General features: G+C 44.1%; 1 protein-coding gene across 4 annotated transcripts in view; it reads right to left on the bottom strand.

Annotated features, from left to right (window-relative positions):
• The window catches only part of rab11fip4b (RAB11 family interacting protein 4 (class II) b), a 167,671-nt gene that overhangs the window by 29,452 nt on the left and 125,034 nt on the right, over positions 1-13,185 (bottom strand). For all 4 annotated transcript variants that reach the window (XM_084318655.1, XM_084318654.1, XM_084318653.1 and 1 more), the window contains exons 8-10: positions 9,774-9,914; positions 8,312-8,393; positions 5,663-5,800 (exon numbers count right to left, since the gene is read on the bottom strand). In XM_084318655.1, the coding sequence (XP_084174781.1) occupies positions 5,663-5,800; positions 8,312-8,393; positions 9,774-9,914 (361 nt within the window). The remainder of the gene's footprint in view (positions 1-5,662; positions 5,801-8,311; positions 8,394-9,773; positions 9,915-13,185) is intronic.

The following is a 13,185-nucleotide window of genomic DNA, read 5'->3' on the forward strand; positions in this document are numbered from 1 at the left end:
TTTCTCAGTCAGTCCTAAGTGCAGTCATCTTATGCAGCATCACTTTTCACATCAAAACAAAAGTAGAACTGTAATGTGGACTCTCATATTATTAACATTATAAAATGCTAATTGTAAATATGTTTGTCAAAGTAGAACTGTAATATGTACTTTCTCAGTCAGTGCTAAGTGCAGTCATCTTATGCAGCATCACTTTTCACATCAAAACAAAAGTAGAACTGTAATGTGGACTCTCAGGGAAAGATAAAAAAAATAAAAAAATAAAAATTCAGGGAAAGATCTACAGGGAAAGTCTCAAAGATCTACCAGTCGATCGCGATCGACGGGTTGGTGACCACTGTATTAGAGAGTCGCTGGATATACAGACTTAAAGCCATGTCTTATCCAGGGATAAATGATACCATAGATATGGTTTCCTTTTTGTAAATATGAGAGTATCTTTTGTTGGTGTTTTGCTATTCTAGTTTAAAAATGTATATATGTATATGAAGAGTTATGTAACTATGGGTTACATGTCAGTCTTGGACTCTTTTAGAGGACCTCTGGAGTCTAGAGGCATATGCAATTGTGACAGCTGGACCTCAGGCTGACTAGGTGCTTACACCTGAGCTTGATAAAGCAATTAGCACAGCCTCCATTTTTGAATATAGCTCAGTTCACTTATTTGTTTGTTTATATGCCCTGAAGAAGGCAGATAGAGAGGCCGAAACATGGTGTTTTTTTAATTGTTCTAAAGTGGACTAAGCTAATTATTATAGCTTTTTTATACATGAAGAGTGCCTGGAACTCAAAAACACTGGATTCACACTACAAAGACGTTGCAGCCCTCCTTCCTGTTCAAGTATATAATAGGTATTATGTTTCATCATGAATGCATCAAAGGGGGGGGGGTGTAGTTTTTTGATTCTCTGATCGTCAGCAGCGGCATTCGTTTTGAATACTACATGCGTTGATCGGCTGGATCAATGTGAAATCACTGTATGATCAAGGTGGAATTGACGTCAGGTAGTCCTTACCTTTGATCGGGGTTATTCAAAAAAGAATATTCCAATTGTCTGATCGCGATTTCCAGTATTGATATCCATCGGGTCCCTGACATAATCTGGCACAACACATGCATTGAGTGTCCTGGACGCGTTCCAATGTGCTCGGATGAACCGCTAGACTTGCCTGGGCCAAAATTCTCTGCCCGGATGACATTAGATGTGACACAGTCTGGAACAGGGTTTCAAAGGGTGGGCGATACTGCCACCTAGCAGGATCTGGCCGGTATTGCACTCTCTGGGTCTCAGTATGGCTTTTAACAGTAACATAGAGGTCCGTGATACTGCATAGAATATTATGGCACTCAACAGTTGGCGAGCAAATACGTGTATATATACGTGAATGGCACAGAATGAGTTAATATGCCATATAGTGTCTTCTTCTCTATGCTATTATTTATTGTTGGTTTGATATTCCTTCCATTGCTAAACGAAATAAATGCGTCAGTGAGGCAGCCTCAGCGCACGCACACACACAGTATATATATGTGCGAAATGAATCGTTCAAGCAGTAGACCTCTATTATTCTAATGACTTGTTTTATTAGGTATTATAGTAGTGTTAAAGTAGTATGTCCTACTGTAGAACATGACATATTAGCATGACATCTCATTGTAATGTCAATACTGAAAGACTGCACGATTGGCTCTTGACAAGCTCTTGACAAGTCAAGATTCAAGATTGTTCATTAACAGACAGTTTGCCGTACAATGAAAATCTTACTTTGCTAGTCCGCCCTTCACACAAAATCACACAATACTTAACTAAATAAAGAACAATTTAAGTGCAATTTACTATTACATTTGCACTCTGGTTGGATGTTGTATTGTACTGTATGATGACAATACATTTGAATGGTAATTGAATTGTGATCAGTCACAAATCGGTTCTGCACTACCCAATACAAGGATCAACACAGCAGAGGTGCAATGCAGACCCTCTCACCTCCTTATAATGAGCTGGCGGGGCGTGTCTGTATGCAAATGAGGATAAACGTGAACGTGCCCGGAGTTGTGAATGAGTTGACGTCAGTTCATTTAGCGAAGCACAGCTGCGAACGTTTTCCCCCACTTACGAAGACCGTTTCACGCGTTCAGGAATCCGGAGGAGGATTTGCGTATAATCTGTTGGTACAGTATGACATTTTTACCAAGACACTTACCAAGGCACTTACAAACACGTTCGAGAATGAGGACAATTGTCCATCAATTTAAGTCAGCTGTGCTTTTGAAGTAGCCTTGTTTCCAAATTACTGCAGGAAAAAAGCTGCTGGTTTTCAGTTAATGAGCTTTCACACCAGAGGTGCTGTGCTCTGCGCTGCAGTGGGCTCCATGTCCATTGACAAACAATGATGTAGCTCAGTGCAGCTCTGTCTTTGTGGAAGCCAGTATATGTCTGGTTTGAAAGCCCCTCGAGGTGATCATTCACACAGAGGCTCACAGGCAAAGTAGCACATGTTGTACCGATCACCGGAGATCACAAACAAACGACGGGGAGGTGGTGTGTGCTGCTACATCAACCAGAGGTACTGTAATACTGTCGTGATTCAGGAGAAGATTTGCACACCTGACATTGAACTTTTGACTGTTTCACTCCGTCCCTTTTACTTGCCTCGGGAGTTCCCACAATTATCTTTTACTATTGTTTACATTCACCCTCGCGCGAACGCATCAGCTGCTTCCAAGCTGATTGCTGACATCCCGCACCGACTCGACGCAATCAGCCCAGAGGCTCCAAAATTCATCCTTGGTGATTTTAATCATTATCGCTTGAACACTACTTATTATTTTTTTTTACTCCTCTTTTTCTCCGCCTGATTTTTCTGTGCTTTTTCCTCCCATCCCAATTTTAGTCGTTATGCCAATTCCCCCCTCCCCTACCTGGTCGTTGTGCGCATGTGCCCCCTACTGGTCGGTCAAGGGAGCCCTGAGGTCTACCACATGCTTCCTCCGACACATGCAGAGACAGCCAGCGGCTCTCTTTTCACCCGACAGCGCGGACTCTCATTGGTGAAGTGTAACGCGTGGGAGGTCACACTGCCTTCACCACTTCCTGTCTTTTGCTGTGCAGGGGCCCTGACCTGACCTGTAGGAGTCGCTGTCCACAACGCCAGATTACCACCCCATCGACTTCCCTCCCGCTAACTCAGTCAAACGAGTTAGTATGACGGCTGGCCCAAGTATCTGATTCCCATGTACACACCCACTTTCAGGCGGCTTCCGCGGGTGGAGAAACCAGTGAAATGCTGGTCGGAGGACAGCATCTCCTCCCTTCAGTCCTGCTTTGAATGTACAGACTGGGATTGTTTCTTTGCCGCATGTGGCGATAACATTAATGAACTAGATTCCATTATCCAGAGTAAAGTGGTTGTTATTTATCCAAATAATAAACCTTGGACAACCAAGGAGTTAAAAGCAGTTATCAATAAAAAGAAACTGGCCTATTGTACGGGTAATGCCCTAGAGAAAAAGGCTTCTTCTAGAGAAGTTTGTATTGCTATTAAGAAGGCCAAACAAATGTATAGGGACAAGATAGAAGCTCAATATAGCAGTGGAGACCTCAGAGCCGCATGGCAAGGTATAAAGAACATGGCTTCCATAAACACAAATACTAATACTGGGAGGAATAAATCCACTACTATTAGAGGAGTAAATAGCACTAACTTGCCAAACACTTTTAATTCCTTCTTCTCCCGCTTTGATAGTTCTGACTTTTTAGAGAATATCTGTGTATGCATGGATTCCCTGGAACCCCAAAACGAAATGGTTATTTCCCAAGATTGGGTCACAGCATCATTTAAAAAGGTTAAACCAAGAAAAGCTGCTGGCCCAGACTCGATATGCTGGCGCACCCTGCACCACTGTGCTGATCAGCTTGGTTGGGTGTTTTCTAGACTCTTCCAGATGTGTGTAGATCTAGGTCAGATCCCCACATTATGGAAGACGTCAACCATCATACCCATCCCTAAGTCAAAAGATTCAAAAGAATTGAAGGACTTTAGACCAGTGGCGCTTACCTCATTAGCAATGAAGGTTTTTGAGAAGTTTAAAAAAAACACTACTATGTCTTTTATTGAGGGTAAATTAGATCCCCTTCAATTCGCATATCAGCCAGGTAAAGGGATGGAGGACGCTATGCTCTTCATCTTGGACATTGTGTACAAACACCTGGAAACACCTGGAGCTCATGCTAGACTTTTATTTGCAGATTCCTCTTCTGCTTTTAATAAAATGCAGCCCCACATTTTAATTGAGAGGCTTGACTCTTATTTTAATCTCCCACACTAGCTTCTCATGCGGATTCTAAATTTCCTCACTGAGAGGGTCCAGCAGGTCTTTGTCAATGGGCAGATGTCCAATATGTAGATTTCCAACACTGGCTCCCCCCAAGGTTGCGTTTAGTCTCCCCTCTTATTTATTATGTACACGGACAGCTGCAGATCGCTTCATGACCAAAGGCATCTGGTTAAGTTTTCAGATGACACTGTCCTTGTATCCCTACTGCAGTGCTCCGAGACTGATCATGGACCTGTACTTCACGACTTTGTGAAATGGTGTGATGAGAATTACTTGGACCTCAATGTCTCTAAGACTAAGGACATGATAATTGACTTCAGACACAACTCCGATCATCAAGCCAGTGTAGCTAGTGTAATTCACGACGAGGACGTCCAGATTGTTGAATCGTACAAATACCTGGGAACTGTGTTTGACTGTAAACTGAAGTTCAACTTAAATACAGAGTCCATTGTCAAAAAAGGTCAGCAGAGGATCTACCTGCTGAGAAAGCTGAACTCTTTTAATGTTAGTGCGAAGATCCTGAGCACTTTTTATAGTTATTTTATTGAAAGCCTCTTAACTTTTTCTTTTATCTGCTGGTTCAGTGGCCTATCTATTAAAGATAGGAACAGCCTACAGTATATTGTGAAAGTGTGCTCCAAAATAATTGTAGTAAAACAGAGAGACCTATGTTCTCTCTGAACGGACCAGGTGGGGAGGGCATCACAAATCAACCTCTCCACGCTCTGTCTCAGCGGTTTTCACTGTTGCCTTCTGGCCGCCGTTATGACGTTCTACCAAGTAGGACCAACCGTTACGCCAAATCTTTTGTCCCCTCGGCTATCAGACTTTTAAACACAGACAGTAGTCATTTTAAGTAGCCTTTTACACTTAGTTGTCTGTTTTTACTTTTACTGGATTGTGTACTACATGGAATGTTGTTGTTGCCGTGCTGTCATTGAGATGTTTTGTTTTGTTGTTTGTTGTTTTTGTTACTTGTTACCTGTGAAGCTACAAATATGAATTGCCCCACGCGAGATCAATAAAGTTGTCTGAATCTGAGCATTTTGACGGCAAGAAACAAAGCAATTCTGGGGGTTGTAACGGAAGTAATGTAACAAGTAACATAATAATTTACTGTAATAAGTAAAGTAATAATATTACTTTTGAAATGAGTAACAGGTAACAAGGAATATATAACTTTTTTTAGTAAAGCACCCAACACTGTCAGTGAGTCTGCCTGTGTGTGTGTGTGTGTATGTGTATGTGTATGTGTATGTGTATGTGCATGTGTATGTGTATGTGTGTGTGTGTGTGTGTGTGTTGGTGTGCGTGTCCCACCTCCTGCATGGCCTCCTTCTCTTTTTGGAACTGTTGTCTGTTCTGTCTGAGCTTGTCCATCATTTTCCTGTACAGATCCATCTCATCCTTCAGACGCAGACTAGTGTCCTCCAGCTTGTCTGTCATACGCTGCTTGTCCTGGGGGCCGCCACACATTGATTGATTGATTGATTGAAAACGTTAACAGATTGCAGAATGGGTACAGTACAGTACAGCTCAATACATACAATTGTTAAGGGGATGCAGACCAGAGAAAGACTTTCGTCTTGTTTACATCAGGGTCCCCCATTTTCAATTCATCATAACATATATGACATACACGACATACAGATAGACAGTACTGCTACATCTATACATTTATGACATACCAGATTTGCAAATACAGTACTGTTTGTGATACAAAAAGAGAGTATATACATTTTACGTAGAAACTGTACATTGGAGGAGGTTGGGTAGGTGGGGTGGGGGGGGACTGTACATTGGAGGTGGTTGGGTGGGTGGGGTGGGGGGTGGGGGGAAACTGTACATAGCAAAACTGTACATTGGAATATTGACGAAACCATACTTGGTTCCAAGAGGAGGGTCTCATGTATTCTTGGGTTAGGTCATTTACTGTACATTGGAGGGGGTTGGGTTAGGACATTTACAGGGGCCAGTTTTTCGAACTGTCGAATTACTGTCTCCCGTAGGTGTTCTTTGAGAGTGGTTTTGAAAGTGGGTAGCGATTCACATTCCTTTACAGCTTTGGGTAGGGCGTTCCACATTGATGTGGCATAATTGATAAACGTGTTTAGTCCCTTGTTTGAGCCGAATCTGGGTTTAACATGATTTGTGGAGCTCCCTCTGGTGTTGTGATCGTGGTATTCACTGACCTTTGGGAAGTATTTTGACATGTACATGGGTACCTTAGTCGTGTAGTGTATCTTGTAGACCAGGCCCATTGCAAGTTGCTGTACTCTGTCATCTACTCTAAGCCATCCTAGGTTGTCAAAGTGGGCAGGGGTGAGGTGGGTTCTAGGAGTAAGGTCAAGCAGTAGTCTGACCAGTTTGTTTTGAGATGTTTGTCATTTAGTTTTTAGCGCCTTTGAGGTGCTTTGGTACCATGAGGTGCAAGCAGAGTCGTAGTACCCTTGAATGAGTGCTCCTGCCAGAGTCTTCAGGGTATTCTTGTTTACCAGAGAGGAGATCCGGTACAAGAAACGAGTTTGTTGGTTGATTTTTATTTTTATTTTTTTTATTGATCTTTTTCCCCCTCCTTTTTCCTCCGATTTTCTCCCATCCCAATGTTAGTCGTTATGCCAATTCCCAATCCCCTTCCTGGTCGCTGCGCACTTACCCCCCACAGTCGGTCTGGGAGAGTGGAGGCTATCACGTGCTTCCTCCGACACACGTCCAGCCAATCAACCGCTTCTTTTCACCTGGCAGCGCGGATTCTCACTGAGAGGGCGTAGCGTGTGGAAGGATCACACTATCCCACTTAGATCCTATCCGCGCTTAGCAGGCGCCCCGACCGAACTGTAGGAGTCGCTGTTTACAACGACCCGGACCCACCCCGCCAGATTCTCCCACCTTCTAATACTGCCAATTGTATTAGTGTGAACGGCCAGCCAAGCTGGTGACAACCCCGGAGCTGTGAGCTGGATTCGAACAGGCGAATCCAGCCGCTCCGGGGTTGGTGACGAACGCAATCTCCGTTACGCCACCTGACCGCCCCGTTGGTTGACTTTTTTAATTACATTGGATGCCATTTTGTCACAGGAAAGATTTGCCTCTAGGATGGAACCTAGGTATGTAATTTCATCTTTCCTTGTGACAATATTGTCACCCACTGTAACTGAGAAGCCGTCGATCTTGCTGAGTTTGTTATTTGAACCGAAGAGAATGGACTCTGTTTTGCCCAGGTGTAATGATAGTTTGTTATCAGCGAGCCATATGCAGATTTTGCCTGGTTCCGAGCTGAGGTTTTTTTTCAACCTGTAACTTGTTCTTGTCAGAGACCAGCAGGGCTGAGTCGTCCACGAACAGGAACAAGTTGCAGTCACAAGCTGACGACATGTAATTTGTATAAATTAGGAACAGTAGCGGCACACACACACACACACACACACACACACATTGGTTCACAAGACAGATATTTTTCAAACATCTTTCAAAAGCTGACTAAGCTTTTTGAGTTGTGTGTGTGTGTGTGTGTACGTGTGCACGCCCAGGTGTGTCTGATACCTAATCATACTAGCTGTACATGTGTGTGCGTTTGTGTCTCCAGCACCTTCTAATCATAATATCTGTCTGTGCGTATGTGTGTGCACGTGCGTGTGCACGCATAATGTTCTGTCAAGTGTTACTTCGACGAGGAGCTGAGGTGCAAATCTGTGTGGACAGGCGTGAATATGGAAAACAGAGGGAGAGATACAGAAAGGACGAAAAGAGAGAATGTGTTACAAATAATGGAGAGAATAAACTAAGAAGCCAATGAAAAAGATGAAAGAAGGAAAGACTTGTTTTAAGTTGTATTCTGGAAGTGGTTTTTATCTCTATGGCACACAGATGTCACAAGAAAAACCCCGGTGCATTTATTTTTCTCGGCGAGTCGAGTGGTTCTGATTCAAAGAAAGAAAAGAAAGAAACAAAAGAAACAAACCAAGTCACCTCATCCAGTTTCTCCGTCTGTGACTTGAGGCGACACATGTTCGTCGACATCTCGCCGTTCTCCTCCTCCAACTGCTGACCTCTACAGAGACAGAGAACAGACGTTATCAGCCTCATATTTTTTCTTATTAAGAATCTTCTTATCTTCTTCCATGAGGCAGTATGAATAGCCAATAGTCAGTAGTTATCTTCTTCCATGAGGCAGTATGAATAGCCAATAGTCAGTAGTTATCTTCTTCCATGAGGCAGTATGAATAGCCAATAATCAGTAGCTAATAGGCCTGCAGGGTCACATGAGATTCCAGAGGTCCATGACATCATCATGCGAGTTCTAATTCAGCCTGACCTTCACCGATGTTATCTACCTTCTGTAGATCTCGTCAATTAGCCCCGTGAGACAGGCATGACTGGACTATAGGGTCAGTATTTCATACCCCTGTATTTAGCTGAAGATATTTCAACTGCAAGTAGGCCTACATAGATTATTGCAGAGTTTGATTTGGGAATGGAAAGTAATTTTCAAAACTTCATAACTCATCATATCTAAAATATACAGATCTGTTTTTTAAGCTATTCTTTGTACGTTGGTTAACTAGCCCTGGATAAATATGACATCTGCAGTATCAGATTATTTAGCTAATTTGCATAATTTGAGTAAATAGATGACACCATGATAAACAATCATATCATAATGGTGATATGGTGATTTCCATATGGTGAAATATGAAACTGCCATCATCTAAATTGAGAGAACTAGCTTGGCAGACATTTGCAGATAATCGAAATACATAATAATTCCATCCAATGTGGTTTATAAATGTAGACATACTATGGATACAATAAGTTGCCTCATTAGATAATATTTTCTTTTAGTTTAAATGTTGTAAGAATTAAGCAAAGGACCTTAACGATTTACCCTACATTCTGCCTTAATCATTTATGTTTTTTGTTTGTTTTTTATTAATAATGTAATGTAAAAAGGGTAGGCAATATAAGCATCGGCTTCAGCCTACACCTTTTCGGTCGTTTTATACATTTCCTACTACTTTATTGCTTTGTAAAAGAAGTATCATTCATTATTCTAAAAGGCAACAGCTTTCTTGGTTGCAGAGTACGGCAGAGGCTTTCCAGCAACGATGTGAATGTTGACTTGAAGCCGAAGAAGGTATGGTATAACCTCAAGTCAAATAAAGCCCATTCATAACTGACACAATCAGCCTAGTTTGGGTGACAAGCTGAACAAAGTATTGATAGTAGTGTTAGTGTTTGTCATCCCCACTGTCCCCCTCTGCCATTGCTCCTGTCTTTCTCCACTATCTATCATCAGCAGAAATGCCTTCAAAGTAATCCTTAGAGAGTATATAATGAATAAATTGTGTGTGTGAGTGTGAGTGTGTGTGTGTGTGTGTGTGTGTGTGTGTGTGTGTGTGTGTGTGTGTGTGTGTGTGTGTGTGTGTCTCACCGGTTAGTCAGCAGGTCTATCTGAGTGTTCTTGTCTCTCTCCATCTTGCTGAAGGCCTCTCTGTGTCGTCTGAGCTCCTCCTCCATGTTCTGCTCAGCACGCGTCTCCTGGTCCTTCAGCTGCTCCTCCAGCTCATGGACCCTGATGCGGTCAGCAGAGCACAACGGCACACATGTCCAACCCTGGTTCTTTCAGTGACACGTTGATGTTTCTAAATAGGGATGGGCCGATATTTATACCGGATATCGGTCTGATAACTTGAAATGTGTAACATGCTAGAAATCAAAGCAAAGTGACTTGATTGACTCTAATGGAGGGACATTTATTATAAATCTCAATAATATTTATTGAGATATAAAGTCTATACTGTAAAAACGATGGATTGGATCAGTACTCTGTAGCGATATCTGCAATGAAAAAGTGGTATAAAAGTGGCATATATCTACTCTATTCACACATATGCTTACCACTTGTATCTATTGCTATGTCCGCCCACTACAATCACGCGAGCTGTCTAACGCCTGTCCCGTCTCCCTGTGAGTTGCTGTCCCGGAGTGTTGACCGGAGTGTCGGACGTCCCGTGATGAAGGCCGGGAGGATGCGACCCTCTCTGCGTGCCCTCCTGTCTCCCTGTCTCCGGCGGTCTCGTAGTGGTGACCGGAGTGCTGGACGTCCCGCGATGATGTCTGGGAGGTTGCGACCCTCTTTGCGCCGCCCCCCATCTCCCTGTCTCCGGCTGTCTCGGAGCGATGACCGGAGTGTTGAACATCCCGTGATTAAGACGGGGAGGACGCGACCCTCTTTGCGCCGCCCCTGTGCCTATCAGCTCTATCTTTAATCTTTCAAAATGTTCAGTTGCTATCGCTATCAGCTCTATCTTTAATTTTTCAAAATGTTCAGTTGCTATTGCATGCACTCATCTGTGTTTCACTACACACATGAGTGCATGCTTAGTTGCTTACCAACTGTTAGTCTGCAACACTACTATCACCGACATCTAAGAAGGGAGATCCCCCCTTGAATGGCCCTTTTTTTCTTTAAAATCTTTTTCACCCTCCTTTTTCCTCCGATTTTCTCCCATCCCAATGTTAGTCGTTATGCCAATTCCCAATCCCCTTCCTGGTCGCTGTGCACTTACCCCCCACAGTCGGTCTGGGAGAGTGGAGGCTATCACGTGCTTCCTCCGACACACGTCTAGCCAATCAACCGCTTCTTTTCACGTGTGGAAGGATCATACTACCCCCCTTAGATCCTATCTGCGCTGAGCAGGCGCCCCGACCGAACTGTAGGAGTCGCTGTTTACAACGACCCGGACCCACCCCGCCAGCTCTCCCACCTTTTAATACAGCCAATTGCATTAGTGTGAAACGGCCAGCCAAGCTGGTAACAACGCCGGAGCTGTGAGCTGGATTCGAACAGGCGAATCCAGCGCCTCCGGTGTTGGTGACGAACGCAATCTCCGCTACGCCACCTGACCGCCCCTTGAATGGCCCTTCTAATGTTTCTCTCCTCCACACTGCCTGTGGTGCATTTTTCCCTATTGTTAGGTTTTAGTGAGTTTTTCCTTACCTTCGCATGGGGTATGTCTGGGAGTGCTTGCATTCATTCATTTATTTGCATTTATTTTAAATTTGTTGGACCTTATGGTGTTCTTGTCTTATTGTTATGTTTCTTCTTGACTTGTTTAAAGAAGACGTGTCCGGCCCATGGGGACATTAACGTGTGTTGTCGGGCCTTACAAATAAATTTGATTTGATTTTGGTATTGGTGCTAATTTAAATTGTAGTTCTGTATCGTTAGTGGCTTAGCTTGGCATCGCTACTACTGCACTATCTCGCGTACGTGCACGCGTACTGAATAAACCACAAATGTACCTCTAATACCAGTATTAGTCTGACCACACCCCTCATCAGCTTACCTTCATAAGCAGGTGTGTGGTCACCTGCTCTCCTCCTTCTCGCTTTCACCACAAGGAAGAGGTGCCTCGGTAGATCCCCACACTTGACACCATGATGGAAGAAATTGGATTAGGAACAGCTTGGGAAACAAGGATACGTTGACATCATATCTTTATTTTCTCTCTCACTATTTTCGAGAAAATACGGCGATATTGTCTTCGTACTGGAGTGTCTAGAAGATGATGATCATTCTAAAAACCCTCCACCGGTTTTCGTATTGGGAGCACGCCGCTGCATGCTTCTCAACTGCAGTTCCTTGCTGTGTTTGTTGGGGTGAAACCTGTCAGGCCACAGCTGAACTGTCGGACATGCCGCTGTTGTGAGGAGCGGTGCGTTCCAGGTTGGGTGAGTAGTGTTTGCTGGCGGGCTCCACTTGTCTGTTAGTGCTATGGGGGCTACTTGACAAAGTTTATGGAAACCGGCCCCAGGCTAGGGTCCTTTGTTTAGCCGCCTAGGCGACAGAAGGCCTTGATCTGGCGACCATTATAGTTTTAACTAGTGGGCCGCGACCATTGACACTGGTGATCCCTGTGTGTTCTGGACGAGTGGATTCTCTCTGTCACCGTGTTAAGACCCCATCTTTCATATCCAAATGAGAGTATTCCTTCACGAGGGGATATGTGCATGTAATGTGCGATAGCGGCAGATTCATGTTCAAAGTCAGCTATACAGGCCAGTTGGTACTGTGCTGATTCCGCCGGACGTAGTAATGTCACCGTTGTGAAGCGGTGTTGACGTCTTGTTTTCTCTTTTCTCTTAAAAAGTGAGGAGGGTTCAGAACGGCGGCCTGTCTGGGTGAGTGTTATGTCATTGTTTACATGTTCATAGCTTACGGTTAGCCGGTCAGTGGCCTGGCGCGGGGTAGCTTCGCTTCTCGCGCGCCGCCGGGAGCTCGCTTCTGATCGCGTGCGTCGTTAGACCGGCGTCTCGCGAGCGGAAGCAATAGCACCCGAACGGTTGGAGCAGCCGTTAGCTTGATGCTATTCTGTTGAACGTGCTTTGATTTTAACATGTTTTACACTCTTGACCACGACGTCATCCTTGACAGGGGATGTTCGTCGACCCTACCTGAGCCTAGACGGGGATTGCGTCAACAAAGAGGACTGTAGCGACTGGTGGAGCGGCGACGCTGCCCGGGTCGAACAACACAGGACGGCTGTGTTCTACGGTGTCTTGTGAGTTTGACTGCACTTCGCTGATCTGCGTTCCGGGTAGGTACGGGGTTGGCCAGACCTCATAACACGTCTTCTGGTTTTACTTTGCTAAATGTATTGTGGATAAACGGTGTTTTTTCCCAAAACGTGTGTTGTTGCAATACATTTGGGATACGTTGCGGGTTGTGTGTGAGCTGTTTTTGTCACTGGCAGTTAGCTTCTCCGTGCAGATCGTGATGTATTGATCTGGTTGTTGTGTGAGAAACATCATGGTGTTTATGTGTACCGTGTACTCACTAC

The sequence above is a fragment of the Notolepis coatsorum genome, assembly GCF_963971535.1.
Source record: "Notolepis coatsorum genome assembly, chromosome: 7".
Classification (NCBI taxonomy): Eukaryota; Metazoa; Chordata; class Actinopteri; order Aulopiformes; family Paralepididae; genus Notolepis; species Notolepis coatsorum.